The sequence below is a fragment of the Athene cunicularia genome (genome assembly GCF_003259725.1).
Source record: "Athene cunicularia isolate RWA chromosome Z unlocalized genomic scaffold, athCun1 chrZ_part2, whole genome shotgun sequence".
NCBI lineage: Eukaryota > Metazoa > Chordata > Aves > Strigiformes > Strigidae > Athene > Athene cunicularia.
This window is the reverse complement of record NW_020799143.1, coordinates 21,509,106-21,527,818: the sequence shown is the minus strand read 5'-3', so window position 1 is coordinate 21,527,818 and position 18,713 is coordinate 21,509,106. Positions and strand designations below refer to the sequence as shown.

General features: G+C 39.3%; 1 protein-coding gene across 2 annotated transcripts in view; it reads left to right on the top strand.

Moving 5' to 3' along the window:
- The window catches only part of ADAMTSL1 (ADAMTS like 1), a 217,249-nt gene that overhangs the window by 41,237 nt on the left and 157,299 nt on the right, over positions 1–18,713 (top strand). For both annotated transcript variants that reach the window (XM_026866332.1, XM_026866331.1), the window contains exons 3-4: positions 258–303; positions 13,129–13,365. In XM_026866332.1, the coding sequence (XP_026722133.1) occupies positions 258–303; positions 13,129–13,365 (283 nt within the window). The remainder of the gene's footprint in view (positions 1–257; positions 304–13,128; positions 13,366–18,713) is intronic.

The window sequence follows — 18,713 nt, the reverse complement described above, 5'->3', positions numbered from 1 at the left end:
CAACGTCATTTGTAAACTGATGCCACCCTCTAGAAACTCATTTTTCAAGCAAAGGTAGGAAGCTGAGGAGCTGTAGAATTCAAACCTCAATGCCCATATAGGGACTGTGAGCCCTTTGCTCTGGGGAAGAGGGTTGGTGGGAAATTTGGTGATTAGAGATCTTCGTGGAAAAGATGCTGACACAGTAAACATTATGTGTTTGCTTTTTATATTCAGCTATTAATGGTTTGGGGTTTGTTTTTAATTTTTGGACACAGGATCTGTGAAGGGCGAAACATCCGGTACAGGACGTGCAGCAATGTGGTAAGTGAAGTACAGCTTTGACAGTCACATCCATATTATATAAAATAATTTGGTAATGTGATAGTGAGGGTACTGTAACTATCTAAACTGCCTTCATACCAGAAGGACTGTGGGAAAACCTTTGTCAGTTTATTGAAAAACTGGAGAGATTATGGCATAGCATGATGCTAAAACTGTGTGGAAGGGATTGCAGTCACAGCCTTTCCAAAAGAGAGTGTTGGTGAAACTTCAGAGTTGCTTTTTACAACCCCCCTGGCAGAATCCAGACCACTCATGTTCCCAGTATTACTTGGGTAACCAGCTGGTTCACACTGGGCAGTCTGTCAGGCTGGAGGATTAAGCTGTTAAGGATTGAAGACAGGTCATTAAGAGAGATGGTTTTGTTCACCTGTGCCCTCCCAGCATTGGAATTCTGTTGCAGGTCTTAGAGAAGCAGTTTTAGGTAGCCTGCATGAGTGTTTTGGCCTTTCCAAAGGCTCTTGTTTGGTTTTTATATATGATGAATACAGTTTTCAATACAATAAAATAAATACATATTTCAATACAATAAACTTTAACTTCTCTGCTCACCAAAGTGGAAGTGTGTGTTTTCACTGGTGAAAATGGAAAGAAAGACTTTCATATGGAAAGTTTTATTGGGTGCCAAGAACAGTAAAAGCTCTCAAATTACATGGAGAAATGTCAATTTTACCAGGAAAGATGGAAAATGAAATCAAATGTGCACTGGCCAAGCTTTCCCATGCCTGATAGGGACATACTCAGAAGCCTTTCAATAGGTGCTTTGTCTAAAAAGGTTTAAAAGTTTAAGCTAAAAAAATGAATACGTTCCCTCATATTTAGCTTATATTTTCTTCAATAGACCACAGTTCATAATGAAAGAAACTGCTTCTATCTGAGTTTAGACTCCTATTGCAGTAAGATTTCTCACAGTTCTTCCTCTGAAATTTGTTCTGGGTGTATCCTTTGGGTTCCTGAAATTTCTCATCGCTCTAGACATATGCTTTTCTAACTGAAAACAACTACAGTAGTCAATAAATGTCTACTGCTGAATAACAGTCTGGTTTCTATCTGTGAGGCTTTTAGGCTACACTGCTACCATGGAGGGAATGGGAAGGTTGATTTGTGCCAGTCAAGTTTGCATGCTGTGGCTCTGTGGAATAGGACACAAAAAGGAAAAAAAAAAAAAAAAAGTCTAATTGGACTACAGTTAGACCCATCAGTTTGGTTTGTGAATGCCTGCATATTATGACAGTCACCTTCCTTATTCCTGTGGAAGGTGTCCCTGCCCACAGCAGAAGGGTTGTAACTAGATGATCTTTAAGGTCCCTTTTAAACCATTCTGTGATTCTGACTTGCCCTTGTGTATATGCTAAGAGCAGTGAGACAAACTAGCATCCTGCTCTGCTGCCATTAGTTGTTCGTGGATCACCCTAATGAGAGGCTGGGGTTTTACCTGTGTTGCAAGCCTTATTTTGGAATCATTGATTTTAACTCTTCAATATAAGGAATAATTTTTAAAATGTTATTTTTCGGTTAGGTTCTGTTTTAGTAACGTGCATCTGAACAGTTTTCCTTCAAAATAAAATCTTGCATAGTTTTTTCAGGCAATTCCTTTACATACCTTGTATCTGGCCATAATGGCTGCAGACTTTCCAACATGCCAGTGAAGCATGCAGCTGCAGAACTTACTTAATTATTTCATACCAAATAACCCAAACTGAAACTTTCAAAGAGCTTTACTATGCTGAAATTGGTGACAGTTTTACTGCCATATTATGAAGACCCAGGACTACATTTATGACTTTAACCCCCTTTTTTTGAAGAGAGAGTAAAGAATGGATTTTCTACATTTCTGTTTTCTTTAGGAAAAGGATGAAATGAGTTTTCTTTTGTTTGGTATTGGTAAACTTGCAGAACTAGTAATAAACTATTCTCAAGCTTCTGACTGCATCTACTTTGACTGGCCCTTCAAAAATGGCTTTGTCATATTTGGTTGTATTCTTTTTGCAGGCACTTGATTCCGAGGGAGAGCATTTTCTGGTTTTAAACTATGTTGAGTTTGATTCAGATGTTATGCACTTCCACTTATCATATTTACTAATCTGAGATACCATGCACCAGTATTCACAACATCAGTCATTGCAAGGGCACTGCCACCATGATCAGCATTAGAACTTATGGTAGGATCCTGCCACAGCCGTGGTGGTCGTCAACCTAGTGTTTCTGGGGCTAGGTACCACTTCGAAATACCTTGTGCCGCAGCAGTGGAAATGTAAAGCTGATTGGGAACCCCAGACATGCATCTCTCCACTGAAATCCATTCTGTTACTGAATTGAGCCGCTATACCACTGAAATACTATTTGTCTCTTGTGTCCAGAATCCAAGGGGACATACACATAAATTTGGCCTTGGAAATGATTCATTAACTCCATGGCTTGTCATGGAAATTTGCACTGGAAAAGGCACAGAATACTGTGTTTATTTTTGTTAACTCAGATTTCGTCTTTTAAGATTTCATGAACAAAGATACTGAAAATTAGGAGAATGGAACCCCAGGCTCAATGAGACCTACATTTTCATCAGTTAGATGACAGTCTGTTTCTGGTAAGATGAGAACAAATCCCCTCATTCTGCCCCTGCAAATGAAACTAGTAGTCATGCATTGTGAAAAAATCCTTTTTGATTCTTGTGGCAATCAGTGAGTCCTGAAATACAAACTTTTATTACCACTATCTTGTGCATAACTTGAGGACTGATGTTCCTGTTCATAAAATAACAAGTCTTTTTATTTTCTGTAAACTGTCCTTCTGTAAAGTGACATGTTTTTGTTCATATGACTGTCCTCTTATAGGAAATGATGGGTGGTCACATATACTAAAAGCCAATTCTTTATTTTAAGGGTGAAATTGGAGAATGGGAAGAATACTTCTTGGAGTTTGGCAATGAACACGTTTTCATAGGCACTATCATTTGCAAGATTTTGCTACAGCTGGTTTTAATTCATCCTAAAATTAAATTACGGGGGTCGAGGTGGGGGATGGGGGGTGGGCAGTGATCAGGGAGAATGAGATAAAGAAAAGGAGAGGAAAGGGGAGAGAGTTATGCATCTGTTTTTTCAGTGACCTGTATTATTCTAGGGATGCTGAACCATTTTGCATAGTATAGACTATAAGAGAGATTGATACTTCTGTCTGAGCTTCTGAGCAGAACTTAATGGAACAAGTCCAGTCCAGTATGTTCACCACTTGGGTTGTCTGATGTTGATCAGAAACTGGAAAGATTATGGGTATGAAGCCGTATGTATAAATACTAAAAGAAGGAATGAGGGAATCTGAAGATGATTTAGGGTTGAATTGCATATGCTTTTTTTCTTTTTTCTATTCATATTGACTCCATATATGTTTCCAGACATTTTAGAATATAATCATGGAAGGAAGAGAGGGAGTAATGTGTTTTTCTTTAGAAAATTACTTTGAATGCAATGAAAACATGTTTTTGTATCTAGCTGGGTCATTATACTAAACACTATGCAAAATAAACAAAAAAATTTCCAAACTGTGAGTAGGATTTTTTTACTAGTTTTTTGTTTTGTTTTGTTTTGTTTTGTTTTTTCCCAAGCTAGCATGCTCTCTGTTCCTTTTTCTAGGCATGTTCTTAGTTGCCAGGTTCTCTCCAGCTTTTTAAGAGGGTATTATGACACCTCATTTGCCCTTTCTCTTTTTCAGTCTTTCTGCCACTGTGTTGTTTTTTGCTTCCTCTTACCCTGTTCACATGAAAAACTACCTGAAGAATGTTTGTTGGGATGTGTTCCCCATGTGTCTTCATGCCTTCTCTTTTCATTCTCCTCCACTATCAACCCCCTTTTGGTGACTGAAAACATTTTTATTTTCCCTGATATTGCACTGTTTTCTGAATCAGACCAGAAAAAAAAAAAAAAAAAAAAAAAAAAAATCATTCCCAAAGTACTTTGCTTTTCATATTTACTTGCTTATACCTGCCAGCATGATGTGGAACACTACATATGAAGCTGCTCTTGAGATTTTGCTGTTTGACATGAAAATAGACAATGCTGGAAGCTGCAAAATGTTACTAGCTCATTTGACAAGGTTTAGAACAGTTCCCTTAAGCCTAGGATAAAATTTGTAGGTAATGGCTATACCCCATTAATCAGAGCACCAAAACTTGTAAACACCACCTGCAGCTCTTTTTTATATATACGTCACTTCACTTGACTGAAATACCAGCTGTAATGACATCCTCCATTTTTTGACAAGCAACTTCTATCCCTGTTTCTTACCAGTTCATACTACATTTTGTACACACTAACACTGATATTGCTCATCTCACTTTCGACAAAATGACAAAATGTTGTTTCCAGTCACCAAAGCCCAACCTGTTGGAAAGTGTAAACCTAAACTTCCATAAAAGTGCATAATTCTGAGAAGCACTCGCTTCTGTGAGTGAGAAGCATTGGCTTCTGTGTATGAGAAGCATCATATCCAGGGAGGATATTTTCAGAGCTACAAAAATAGGATTTAGTTTTTCTACCTCCTGGTGGCCAGAAATGCCATGTGAAGTCTTTTGCAATCAAACCTCCCAGTTTGTATTTTTCAGTAAATTTTATTTTTTTAAAATAAAAAGTATAATCATTACACCTGTCTCCTTACTAACACCAGATTTACTTAATGTCAGTTTACTTTTTAAGTGGAAATTCTTCAAAATTCAGATCATTTATTGTCACCACAGTCTGTTCTTCAAAATGGTGGATTTTATTAACTATCCTCTTATTTCTGAAAGGATGCATTTTAAAATGCCAGTGTGTCATCTAGGAATTATTTCTTCAAATTTAGAAACAAGTGCTTTTAGTATGTTGCTAATGGTAGCAGAACTGACTTCTGGATTTTCTTTCTTCTCAGCAAGTGGACCTGTGAATCTTTGAATATTAAAAAATAGGGAAAACAAACAAACAAACAAACAAACAAACAAAAACCCACTGCTGCCATTCTGTGTAAATGCATAAAGAATCTTTGTAGACCAAATAATGTGAATCACTTCCATGACAGTGACATCTCAGGACTCTGGTCAGGACTCCATGTTTATTTCATGCAGAGTAGAAGCATTTGCTGATATTCCCCAATTTACTTTGTTCATACTATTTCTCTCATGCTTCTCTGTCAGACATTGATGTGTCTTGTGGTTGTCAGAGAAAGTTATAGTATGAGCCCATCTCAACCTAAGCAGCTAAGCCGGATCGTAACCTATTTAGAAGTTCACAGGAGCAGACTAGTGAAAAGCTTGGCTGCAAGAAACTTAATTCAAACAGGGCACTCAACAAGAATTCAAGGAGTTTCTGTTAAATCCCTAGATCTCCTAATCTCTGTACTTTTATCTGAAGTTCTTCTTTAGTTTTGGGCAAGTCTCTACTTGAGGACCTTGGGATTTCTTTCTCAGTAGGGAAATGGTCAGCTGAAATGCCATGTGTACTTCATGGAACTGGTTCAATAAGCTGTTCTGTCAGATGCTGCACGGAGTAGTCCAGTTAGAAATTTTTTGCACAGAGGAAAAGATCCAGATATAGTAAATAATTTTTGGCCTCTGCAAATAGACAAGCACATAAATTGTAAACTGTTTTAAGGTTCCTCAACTGTTTCTACCTATCACAGCTTAGATAGAATCTTCCACATTTCACCCACTAAGTAAACTTGAAAAAGCCTGACCCTCTTTTGACCCATGAAATCTGGTCGCCCTGTCACTATCGAGGGACATCTGGGATTCATCTTATCTTTTCCACTGGTTTGTTGATTAACAGAAATTATTTTAAATGAGATTCAAACATAGCAAAACTCCATGGCCTTTAGGAAGGGTCAAATAGGAGGTCAAGTTTAAAAATTATTTTGGATGTGAGGAAGCAAATGAAGCCCTAATAATGTAGCCAGCATTAGGTGCCTAGGAGATGAAGATGAAACTCCTGTGTTTACTTTAAAATAAGTTTCATACATCAGAGGGGCTTCTGATATCTTTAAAATGGTACATATTTTCACTGCAGTGGAGGAAATCTTGACCTGATAGGATGAATGGAGATCATAGGTATCCAGCACAGGCTCAGTGTTTCAGGAGTATCTCAAGAGCCTTCACACGCTAAACGTCATGAAACAGCCATCTAAGACTCACAGGGTTAGAGGAGGAACAGTTGTTTCCTATTCACTGGAAATTTTCTTCCCTAAAATGGCTTAATGTGTAGGAAGCTTGAAGATAAATGGACTTAGATGAGACTTTCAATTTTATTAGTTCTTTCTGATTATTCAAGGACTGCAATGGCAGTGGTTCCTCACATCTGCAGGGGCCCACAGATATTTTCCAAAAGAAAACAAAACTGGTAAGGTTTGAATATAGCACCAAAGCTGTAGTAACCTGAAGCAAGACTCTAGTGGTTTTGCAGGCAGATGCCAGTGCTCCCAAATATTCCAAGCCAAACAAAGGCCACACGGATGTGGTTAGAAAAATAACTCACAGAACTACATAACCCATGCAGAGATATGCTACCTTGGGTTCACTGCAACACTGACTTGTGACTTCTGGCTGTCTCAGAGTGTGGGCACACCATCGTCTGTCAGTCTGCTGTGCAAGTAAACAAACTGCATACCGTTAGATTGCTTCCAGGATCAGACCCTGAGGTGGAATGAAGTGTGACTTCACTCAGGACAGTAAAGCAGTGCTAGCTGGCAGCTGTAGAGGATCCCCTTCTACCAAGATACCATGCAGATACTGAAAGCAGGCTGATTTTTTAAAAGGGGAAAAGACTTTGGAGTAAGAGTCTACAGTTTCTCCTGTCCAGGAGCCAACGCTGAAGATACGAGTCCCAGGAAGACTGCCTCAAGACAGTAAATGCTCTTACTTAAAGGTGTGAAGTGTTTAGAAGGAAATAGCTTAAACAAATGTGCAACAAAACACTGGCTTTGCCTTATCTGTTAGTTCAGCAACTAGAATACTCATTTATAGTCTTGAGCTTATATCTGTCTTTCATTATATGATTGCACGAAGCCCAGCATGAAGAGGCTCTGATCCCCACTGACATATAATACAAACAATAAATAGTGAGTTTAAGAAGCAAGAAAAAAAAACATGGACACGAGATAAATAAGCAGTTCCAAGTTTTGTACAGTTCCTACTTTTTCAGTCTCAGTGACCTGTGTCTAATGATGGGTAAAATGTCTTTGTTAACTAGGGTGAAAGTTCCCCTCTGAGGGAAAGCGATCTTCAAGGCCTTCGGGTAGATTCAGGATTCAGGATTGCAGTAGTAGAAAAGTGTTGATCCAGACTGTGTCCCATTTTCGTATGTGCATGCCAAGATAAGTATGCATGTCTGCATTTCTGACTGCTTGAATGTATTCTTTGAATGGCTTCAAGTTTCACATGAAAACTTATTTAAACACAAGCTCTACTATTTAAATCCATTGTTTTATTTTGATCATGATATCAAAGTCTTGAAGTATATAACATTGGTCCTGGTCACCTGCCGTGTCCTGAAAGCCCATTATGTTGACTGTACCTTTTTTTCTTTCTCTGATTTAGAAATAAAATTCAACACAACAAACATAGTCTTGAATACTGTACAAAGCAGGATTATGAACTTTGTATGTCATGTACTTTATTGGGCCTTTCTGTCTTTGTAAAAATAAAGCTATTGCAAGCCAGGAAGTTTTGAAGGTAGAGCCAAGCTTGAACCAAACAAGAGTGTTGGCTTGGATCTCTGCAACAAGCCTAAGCCAAGCCAATAGACCTGACTGTATTCATTTATGGAGAGAAAATATCAGAGAAGGGTATGCAACAGAAGATTTTGTGGCAGGAAGTAAGGCCACAGTGTTCCTCTCTGCTTGTCTCTATTTGAAAATAGAGCTAAACCAGATCTTGGGTCAAACTGTACTGTTTTGTTCATCCTTTGTTTAAAAGCAGAACATAAAGACCAGTTTTTCCCTAATTACACAGCTACAGAGGAATAATGAATTTTCCACATATTTTTCTTCTCTCTTCACTCCAACCTTTGTCCTCTGTCAGTAGTTTGTCCAGATCACAAAAAGGGCCTGATTGCTTCTAAGATTTTCTTAAGATTTTAAAATCAAACTGAAATACTTCCAACATTTACTGTGTTTTTTATCTTCCATAACATACTAAGAGAAAAATTTTCTGCTGTTTAAGTCCTCCAGCAGTAAAATTCCAGTTACAAGATTGGACTTTCAGCCTCCAAACAATGAATGAGCTCTGGATTATTGCTCTTTGATATGTATTTTTCTAGAGCAAGATTTAGCAAAAATCCTTTTTATCTCTTACACCTTAATCCATATAACCTTTCATAGCAGGGGCACTATTCCCTTGTACCTAGACAGCAGAACTTTTGACTGGAGCTTGACCCATTACTTTTGCACTGCGTCACACTCAAATACAAAGCAAATTAACTGAAACTTTGCTCTCATGCTACAAAACAAATTAGCAGAAGACGTAGCTTAAGGTGATGGCTTGTATGTGTGTGTAGTTCGCTATAAGAAATGTTTGGAGGGGTGTGATCCAACATTATTCAACTTTCAAACAAAAGTGGGCATAACCACATTGCCACTACACAGTAAATGAGAGTCCAGATTGGTTATCTTGGATTTGAGCCAAATGCTTATAAATAACAAATTTATAGCCAAGATTCTGCCAATTTGCTTCAAAAGGAGATTTGAAAGCTTGATTTTAAGACATGTTTTATTTTAGAACTTAATACTAAACAATGATCTTTTAATGTTATAAAGTGACATGCAGCCCCCATGCCATTCGCATTGAAAGCTCTAAAAATTTGCCCTATTTAAAAGAAGCAGAAATAGATTAGTGTATGAAGATGCAGAAGATCTGAGAAACAGAGGTGATTATTTAAACCTGCTATTTTGCCTCAATAGGAGCGAGACTTTCCTAGGTGGGAGGATAGGAAGTCTGTGTATAAGGTTGTCATTAATGATAATGGAATTTCTATAGGATGAAGTAGTTTGAAGACAGACAATACAGGTATCTTATAAGGATATTGTCTAATTACATAGTTGTATATACATCAAAGGCCTTCCGTATCAAGTCTATAATCATCATTTATTATTCTCTACTAAAACATATTACAGTCCTCAAGCAAAGGTTGTAACAGGTATTCATTTCACCTGATATTTGACCAGGTATCATTCAGCAGCAGATTTTCTTACAGCAGCAAGATGGAGGACTATGGGATCTTAATAATCTGAGGCAGCTGTATTGCCAACATTTTTTTTTTTTCATAGAATCATAGAATTGTTTAGGTTGGAAAAGACCTTTAACATCAAGTCCAATCGTTAACCTAACACTGCCAAGTCCATGGCTAAACCATGTCCCTAAGTGCCACATTCACAAGTCTTTAATATCTCCAGGGCTAGTGACACAACTACTTCCCTGGGTAGCCTGTTCCAATGCTTGACAACCAGTGAAGAGTTTCTTTCAGTAAAGAAATGTTTCCTAATGTCCAATCTAAACTTCCCCTGGCACAACTTGAGCCATTTTCTCTTGTCCTGTCACTTGCTTCTTGGGAAGACCAACAGCCACCTCACTACAACATCCGCTCAAGTATTTATAGAGAGCAACAGGGTCTCCCCTGAGCCTCCTTTTCTCTAGGCTAAACAACCCCAGTTCTCTCAGCTGCTTCTCATAGGACTTGTTCTTTAGACCTATCACCAGCCTTGCTGCCCTTTTTTGCACCTAAGTATCTCAGCCTTTTCCTCACCCTTTGTCACTGTGTTTTCCCCTGCATCCAATAACAGATGGAGATTCTCCTTAGTACTCCTTTTGTTGCTAATGTGTTTATAGAAACATTTTTTCTTGTCTTTTTTATGCCAGTAGGCAAATTAAGCTCTAGTTCAGCTTTGGCCCTTCTAATTTTCTCCCTGCATAACCTCACAACATCCTTGGAGTTCTCCTGAGTGGCCTGCCTCTTCTTCCAAAGGTCATAAACTCCTTTTTTTCCTTAAGTTCCAGACAAAGCTCCCTGTTCAGCCAGGTCAGGTTGTTTTTCCTGCCAACTTGTCTTTCGGCTCATTGGGACAGCCTGCTCCTGTGCCTTTAACATTCCTCCTTGAAGAATGTCCAACCTTCCTGGTCCCCTTTGCCCTTCAGAATTGCCTCCCAAGTGACACTATCAACCAAGCCACTAAACAGGTTAAAGTCTGCCCTTAGAAGTCCAAGGTAGCAGTTCATCTGATCGCTCTCCTTACTTCTCCAGGAATTGAAAACGCTCATTTCATGATTGCCACGCCCAAGACAGCCTCCAGCCATCACATCACCCACAAGTCCTTCTCTGTTCACAAACAGCAGGTCTAGTGGGGTATGTTCCCTAGTTGGCTCACTCACCATGTCAGGAAGTTATCTTCCACACACTCCAGGAGCCTTCCAGACTGTTTCCTTTTTGCTGCACTGTATTTCCAGCAGACATCTGGTAAGTTGAAGTCGCTAAGGAGAACAAGGGCTAGTGATTGTGAGATTCTCCCAGCTGCTTATAGAGTACTTCATCTGTCTCTTCATCCTGGCTGAGTTGTCTGCAACACTCTTACCATGATATCTGCCTTGTTGGTCTTTCCCCTGATTCTTACACATAAATACTCAACTCTTTCATCAAAATTATCAGCCTCTGGAGAGTCAAAACACTCCCTAATGTACAGGGTTTACCCCATTGCCTCTCCTTCCTTGCCTCTTCCTTCTAAAGGGTTTCTAGCATTCCATTGCAGCATTCCAGTTGTGTTAGACATCCACCATGTTTCTGCAATGGCAATTATGTCATAGCTTTCCTGGTGCATAATGGCTTCTAGGTCCTCCTGTTTGTTGTCTTTTTGTCACAGTTCTCAAGATGCTTATTGTTTTTCCTAAAGCTTAATTCCTGTATTCCTGTAATTATGTGAGATATTCAGGTTACCTCTAAAAAACACAACCTCTAGCCTTTGTGGATTCTTGCACAGAAAAACTTGAAATAGCATTCTTCAAGAATCAAAAACGGGGAAGGAAATAAAAAGAACTCATGTTTATTTTGTCTGGTCATGATTTTGAAGATCTTGCTCTCTTGAGAACCTGACTCAAGGTTTTCAATGCTACAAGAATGTATATGTGGGTAAAAAAAGCCTCACTTTCTCATCAAGAGACTTCAAGTAGTCTTTGGTCTTTGTTTTTTATATCAGGTGTACTAGGTTCAGAGTAGGGTTTATATGTTTCACAAACCTCCTGAATAATTAACAAAGGGGCATTTTAAAGGCCTTCACAGTAAAATAATAGTAAGTTGCTAATTATGCAAGTTATGAAATCTTAGATGAAAGTACATGTATATCACATTTTTCTGATTCTTGTTGCCTTACCAACTGATTTAGGTCATCGAGGAGAAAAATAGCTAGTGAAGAGAGCTTAAATAAATAAATAAACAATTAAATCACAGAATCATTTAGGTTGGAAAAGACCTTGAAGATCACCTAGTCCAACCCTTAACATAACACTGACTGTTCTCAACTACACCAGATCCCTCAGCGCTATGTTAACCCGACTCTTAAACACCTCCAGGGATGGGGACTCCACCACCTCCCTGGGCAGCCCATTCCAATGCCTAACAACCTGTTCTGTAAATAAATACTTCCTAATATCGAGCCTAAACCTTCCCTGGAGCAACATGAGGCCATTACCTCTTGTCCTATCGCTTGTTCCTTGGTTAAAGAGGCTCATCCCCAGCTATCTTCACCCTCCTTTCAGGGAGCTGTAGAGGGGATGAGGTCTCCCCTCAGCCTCCTCTTCTCCAGACTAGACACCCCCAGTTCCCTCAGCCGCTCCCCGTACCACCTGTGCTCCAGACCCTGCACCAGCTCTGTTGCCCTTCTCTGGACACGCTCGAGTCATTCAATGGCCTTTTTGGAGTGAGGCTCCCAAAACTGAACACAGGAATCGAGGTGCGACCTCCCCAGTGCCAGTACAGGGGTAAGATCCCTTCCCTGTCCCTGCTGGCCACGCTATTGCTGACACAAGCCAGGATGCCATTGGCCTTCTTGGCCACCTGAGCACGCTGCTGGCTCCTGTTCAGCCAACTGTCAATCAACACCCCTAGGTCCCTCTCTGACTGGCAGCTTTCCAGCCACTCCTCCCCAAGCCTGTAGCGCTGCTGGGGGTTGTTGTGGCCCAAGGGCAGCCCCCGGCATTTGGCCTTATGGAAACTCCTCCAGTTGGGCTCAGCCCATGGCTCCAGCCTGTCCAGGTCTCTCTGCAGAGCCTCCCTACCCTCGAGCAGATCAACACTCCCACCCAACTTGGGGTCACCTGCAAACTGACTGAGGGTGCACTCGATCCCCTCGTCTAGATCATCAATAAAGATGTTAAACAGGAGTGGCCCCAAAACCCAGCCCTGGGGGACACCACATCATGTAATTCTTTTCTCTTTCTCTTCAAACAAAGGAAAATTTTGCTGTAAGAAAGTGGCTCTGTACACACATTTCCCCACATACAATCAAGTGAAGAGATTCAGCAAGAGCATTTCAGGGCTGTGATTAAGACACATACAGTGAATTTCTTATGTCCCAAACATATTTACACATGATCTTGATGTTCTTTCAATACTTTTATGGAAAGAAGAAAGAAGGGTCTAACTATCCAGTTCAATTATGTGTATCTGTAGCTATATATTTCAATCAGTCTTCTTTGTCTAAACAGAAAAACTCTCTACATCTGGCAGCTGTGGAGTGCAGACAGATGCATGGCACTGCAACTGGCTGTCTTGAATAGACCTGCTGACCTTTTCCTCTTCTCCACAGGACTGTCCGCCAGAAGCAGGTGATTTTCGTGCCCAGCAGTGCTCTGCTCACAATGATGTCAAGTACCAGGGACAGTTTTATGAGTGGCTTCCTGTCTCTAACGACCCTGACAACCCATGTTCGCTGAAGTGCCAGGCCAGAGGAGCAGCTCTGGTTGTGGAGCTGGCACCAAAGGTTCTAGATGGGACCCGGTGCTACACTGAATCCCTGGACATGTGCATCAGTGGCTTGTGCCAGGTAAGGAGAAAAGCCCTACCCAGTGCCTTTCCTCATTACTTCTCCCATCAGATCTCTTTTATGTGCTCTACCTCCTCCTCCATACTTGTATCATTTTAGGGTCTTCATTTCAATAATCTGTTTTCATTCTTTTAAGGTGAGTACTTCTGCCTTGTTTGTAAGAGGTATACAAATGCAAAGGTTATTTTCTCACTTTATACTGTTTCCTTGGATTTTTAATGAGGAACTAATTTTCAGCTTTTGAACTAGAGCTATTGAGCTATAGTTATCTGCAATAGCAGATCTCATTTGAAAACACCATAAGTAAATAATGTTTTAGTTTTTAATTTTGATACACCCAAGTTTTCCAAGTCTGTGAAATTACACTATCCTTGAGGATTGTTGCTCTCTGTAAATCACAAACCACATAGCAGTAGATGAGGTACTAAACTGGAAAATCTGCCATTATTTGCTACAAGACTAAGCAAGCTGCAACATCTCCTTGGGCTTCAGCTTCTCTGTTTGTTAAAAGTGAGATATGGGGAATTTTGTAACCATTCGTTTCACCATGCATGAAGATCTATTGATCATTGAACCAATTTATTAGCATCCTTATTTATTTTTATATTACCTTTGTGCTTTTCTTATATATTGCTACTATTTTGAACTGACCTATATCAGACTTTAGTCTCCTGAACTACATGTAGACTAAAGGTTGATTGAGGAGAGGACATTTGCTCCATCTCTGTTAACTACTGAACACACATGAATCTCAGAAAAGATTGGGTCCAGATTTCAGTGCCCGGTCTCCTTCAAATCTATGTAGACTTGATGTGGTTTTGGCTTTCTAGTGTATTTTCAGCCACATTATGTGCCTTTGGAAGCTTTACTCCATTTCCTTTCTCTTTGATTTTTCTGTTCCGAGCCAGAAGCAGTCCAGCAGTAAATGAAACAGAGTAGGCAGTTACTGGGCTAATCTCATTTGTGATCTGAAGAAGGCAATCATCTAGACCTCTTGACCTCAGCCAAGTGCACACGTTTCTCAACATTACAGATACATAGTGAGACAAACTAGCTCCGTCTGCTTTTGTGTTATTTAATCTTTCAGAAACTTAACTGGAGACACATGAATCTCTATGGGAAAATTATTCAAAGTATTCTGCCTATAGTGACCTAGAAATTAGGATCAATGCATTCAGGCTCTGTGTCAGGTTGATTGCTGTTTTGGTCCCAACACAGAGCATACCTCTCCTAGAAAACCTTCCCGTAGGAACAAAGCTCATAAGCATCCACTATTAAAACAAACTCATTTGCATTCTTATGACACTTCTTACTCCTGGAAGGCTGAAGTTGGCTGAACTACTACAGCTGTGAAGATTGATGTTATTTCTTAACTGTCTCTGTGGCTAAGGTATGTATTTTGGAAACAGACAAGTACACTAGCACTAGCGCCCCTGAGGAACTTCACTTAAACTCTTTCCTTATATACCCTGGAATGGTAGAATAATTTTTAATGCATGAACACAGCATTCAGCTTCTTCATCAACATTTTCTATATACTTTACAATATGGCATCATTTTTGACAGTGACCAAAGAAAAATTTAAATACAAATGCTCATGCTACATTCCTCACAGGGAATAATTTTATATTTTTGGGTGCATTAAACTTAAAGTAACGCAAAGTATTCTTGTCACAATGCATCCCTGCTTGACAGTCATATCTTTATGACAGTAGAGGTACTGCATTAGAAAGTTCATAACTAGATTTGCCCTAATTGTATCCTTTAGGACAGTAGCTACTTTACTGTCTATGACAGCAATAGCTAATACTACCTAAGTAGTCCAGAAAGGTAAACAGTATGAAATCTGTCAGAATTAACAGTGAACATTCTTTGAAAACAACATTCTTCTAAGGCCTCTATAAAGCGTCTTTTAAAAGAATGGGAACCTGTAGTATAATGACGCATTCTTGCTCTGTAACGTTTGAGTGAATAAGCTTTCTTCTGTAAGCATAGTGAATGAATCTAAATTTCAGAGGAGACAAAATTTGATCTTAGAAATTATTTTATGCATTTACAGTAGCAGCTGCAGGCTACCACTTACCTAAAATCGTTAACACATTCTAAACATAACAGTCACAGATCCCAGTACATTGTGAGAGTTCATAAGATCCGGGGGTGGGGGTTCAACAACATTTTCATGAGATATCTCTGGAACTGCATGATTTGGGGCAGCGCAGTAGACAGCTGTAATAATACAAAGGCATGGTTTGTCACAATTGCAAAAAAATGCAGTTTCCTGAGATTTATATTCAGCTTAAGGTTCTGAATATTAAAAATATGTGGAATTATGTTTGTTAGCAGGTTCTTTGCAAGAAATAATTACCCTATCTCAGGGGTGAAGAGTTATATTTTCTGGATTGCTCAGAACAGAACTACTGAAAGCAATTTTAAGTTTGCTATTCTACTGGGCTTGCATTGATTCAAGTATTTTATGACTGGGTCTTTGTTACAGAGAAGTATATGGACTTCCATAGTATGTTGTATAGTATATACCATAGATAGTATACACCCCTATCTATTATTTTTTTACACTGTAGTTGGCAACCAAGAAAGAATTTCATTATGTTCTTCTAGAACATTTTATAAAACATCTAAACATCAATTAGAGTCTGTGCAAGAATCCTGAATTAATAGAAGTGACATTAAGATCAGTGTATGCTTACATAGCCAGTGCATTTTTCCCAGTGGATCAAGCAATTGTCAACTTTCTGAACTAACCACAGGGATACTTCTTAGTATGTGAGATTTGGGCAAGCCTGTGGCCTGTTCTGTGCTAACAAGCTGTTCTGAGGTTATTAATGGCAGAAATTAAGAGCTGGTTGTATTGTCTTCTATGTGCCTCGGTACTCTCTCTTGGTTAAAAGGTGCTGATTTTCACTCTCGTTGGCAAATACGTATTTGTTCACAAGATGCAACCTTTGGAAATTAGAGGATCCTCTCATATTTAACCCTTCATTTTTCATGTTGTTTGGAGGTTTAGAATTAACAGTAGCTTAGTGGCATAATATGAGTCTTTGTTTAATTACTAGTTATTGAGCTGAAGTCTTTGTTTTACCTGCTGGCCACCTACCAGTTAGTCAGAAGCGACTTCTGATTGCATTCAGGACAAGCAAAGCCACCTTTGTGTGTAGAACAAGCTGTATCCCTGAATCTTTGATTCAATGAGGAGTATTGTTAGAGATTCTTAAAAATATGTTTATTTTTAATTACAGAGGTAGGGTATGAGAGAGGTTATGCAGTTACCAATTCAGACACACTTCATGGCATAAGACAGTACACATGACTGTACCAGTTCGGGAATCATGCAAGCTGTGTGTGGATTGCCTGTCCCCATATTATATAAATGTTTTATCTTCCATGAAGGGATGGGCTATATCATGCCATTGTTCTCTGTGTAAAACACCTAAGAAATTAATGGGAATTAATTTCTGAGCATTGTTTTTAAATCCATAGGTGATAGAGATTGAGCAACACCATTTCTCAAATTAAAAACTCTTTTTACAGTTCTTTTTATTACTTCCTAATTGTCTTGTTCCTCCTAACCATTTTAAATTCCTTTCTATATGGATATCTGTGTTATCTGGGCCCCTTTTTCTTTCTCCTTTTTTGAAGAAATAGGGATTAGTTCTCAGATGTAATCTTAGGTCTCATTTTCAGTTACTTCAGGGTACTGTATGCCCCATTGATATAATGCAACTAGCTTGAACCACCATGGTGAAGTCAACAGAATGCTTTTTATTAGAAACAGAGCTTTAATTAGTAAATGTCTATAGGGATCCAAAGCACAACATATTTTAAAACTTCCAATTTATTTTTCCTGGTTTTAAAATAATTTCTGTACTTTAAAGCCATTTTTGGGTTTTTGAGGGTATAAGCAATTTCTGCATATGGCAAAAATGTGATAGTTAAATTGAAACCCCTTGCTTCTAACAAAGATTTGATCTGATTTCTGGAACATCCATTTCTCAGTCATATGAGGGGTCAGATAGACAGCTGCCACCACCCTATGTTTTCCAAGGAGCTGCTCCAGAGGAGTTATTCCAGACCACAGTACTATCAGAGGATTGCTGGAAATTCACCTGAAGAACATTTATGTCATATATCATTTATTTCATTGTAAAACATTCTGGTGGAGAACCAGCCTTATATGGTGCTCACCAAAATCATACTGTAATTTGGTAAATGCATGAACTTCTCCACTTCTGTGATTGCCATTCATCTGTTTTGTTCTCTGTCACCACACATGTTTTATCCTCTCTCACCTGAGTCACTTGGTTGTGGACTGTGAGTTTCCTGACATGTTCTCATCACTGCCTGACATAGCTCTGATGGGGTGTCCTCCCTTGCTTGTTCATTCAAGCCCCCCCACCCACCCCCATTTAGTGCACCTCTCTCTTCCCTCACACTTTCACACTTCAGGTTAGAGACAAATGCCAGCCAGGCTGCAGCATTAGGTAGAGGAGCATGACCCATTATACTCTGAAAGGCCTATGCCCCAAACACAAATAATCCATGAAACCTTCTGAGACTTTTAATAATGGAAACAAAACCTCCTTCCTGTTATCCAGTTTCTCTGCCACAGTAAAAAAAAATCTTGGATTTCTCTCTCTCTGTTTCTGCTGAAGGGGAAATATTCCATTTTCATTTTTGGCTTTTTCTATTTTCCTTACCCCTTTCACTTGTTCTTCCTGTTATCATAGTCTCCATACTTGGTTCTCTCTCAATTTAATTTTTGCCTCCGGTTTGTGTGAATTCCACAAATGTTCCTATTGTTAACTCTGGCAAGGAAGAGAAAAAAAATCAGTCTTTGCTTTCTCAGATGGGAGATCAGGGATTATCCAGGCTTCTTCTATCTCCAGTGCTAATGGCAGAATCTTTGTGTTGTTGTATAGTGTCATTTCAAGATTTTTTTAAAAATAACTATTATGGGGTTTATTAAATATGCAACCAGATAGTAAGACACTGTACAGTGTTTACAAAAAGCAGGTCCCAACCATATTATAGCCAAATCTTCACCTGATGTAAATGAGTATGGCTTTCCTGAAGTCACATTCCTGGACGAGGTGCTTGCTGTCTGGGTAGTCTCTTTGATTTATGCATGTAGAATGGCCCTCCCTTCTGCTACACATTCCTCCTCCCCAGCCAAGGGATTTCTGCTTTACAGGAACCAGGAAAGTGAAAACACAACAGTTTGCCTATCCACACAGATTCACTGCCTCCCCTCCATTCTTAGGGACTCTTTACTTTAGGTTTTTTTGGGTTTGGGTTGGTTTTTATTTGGTTTGGGTGTTTTGGGGGGGGAGGGG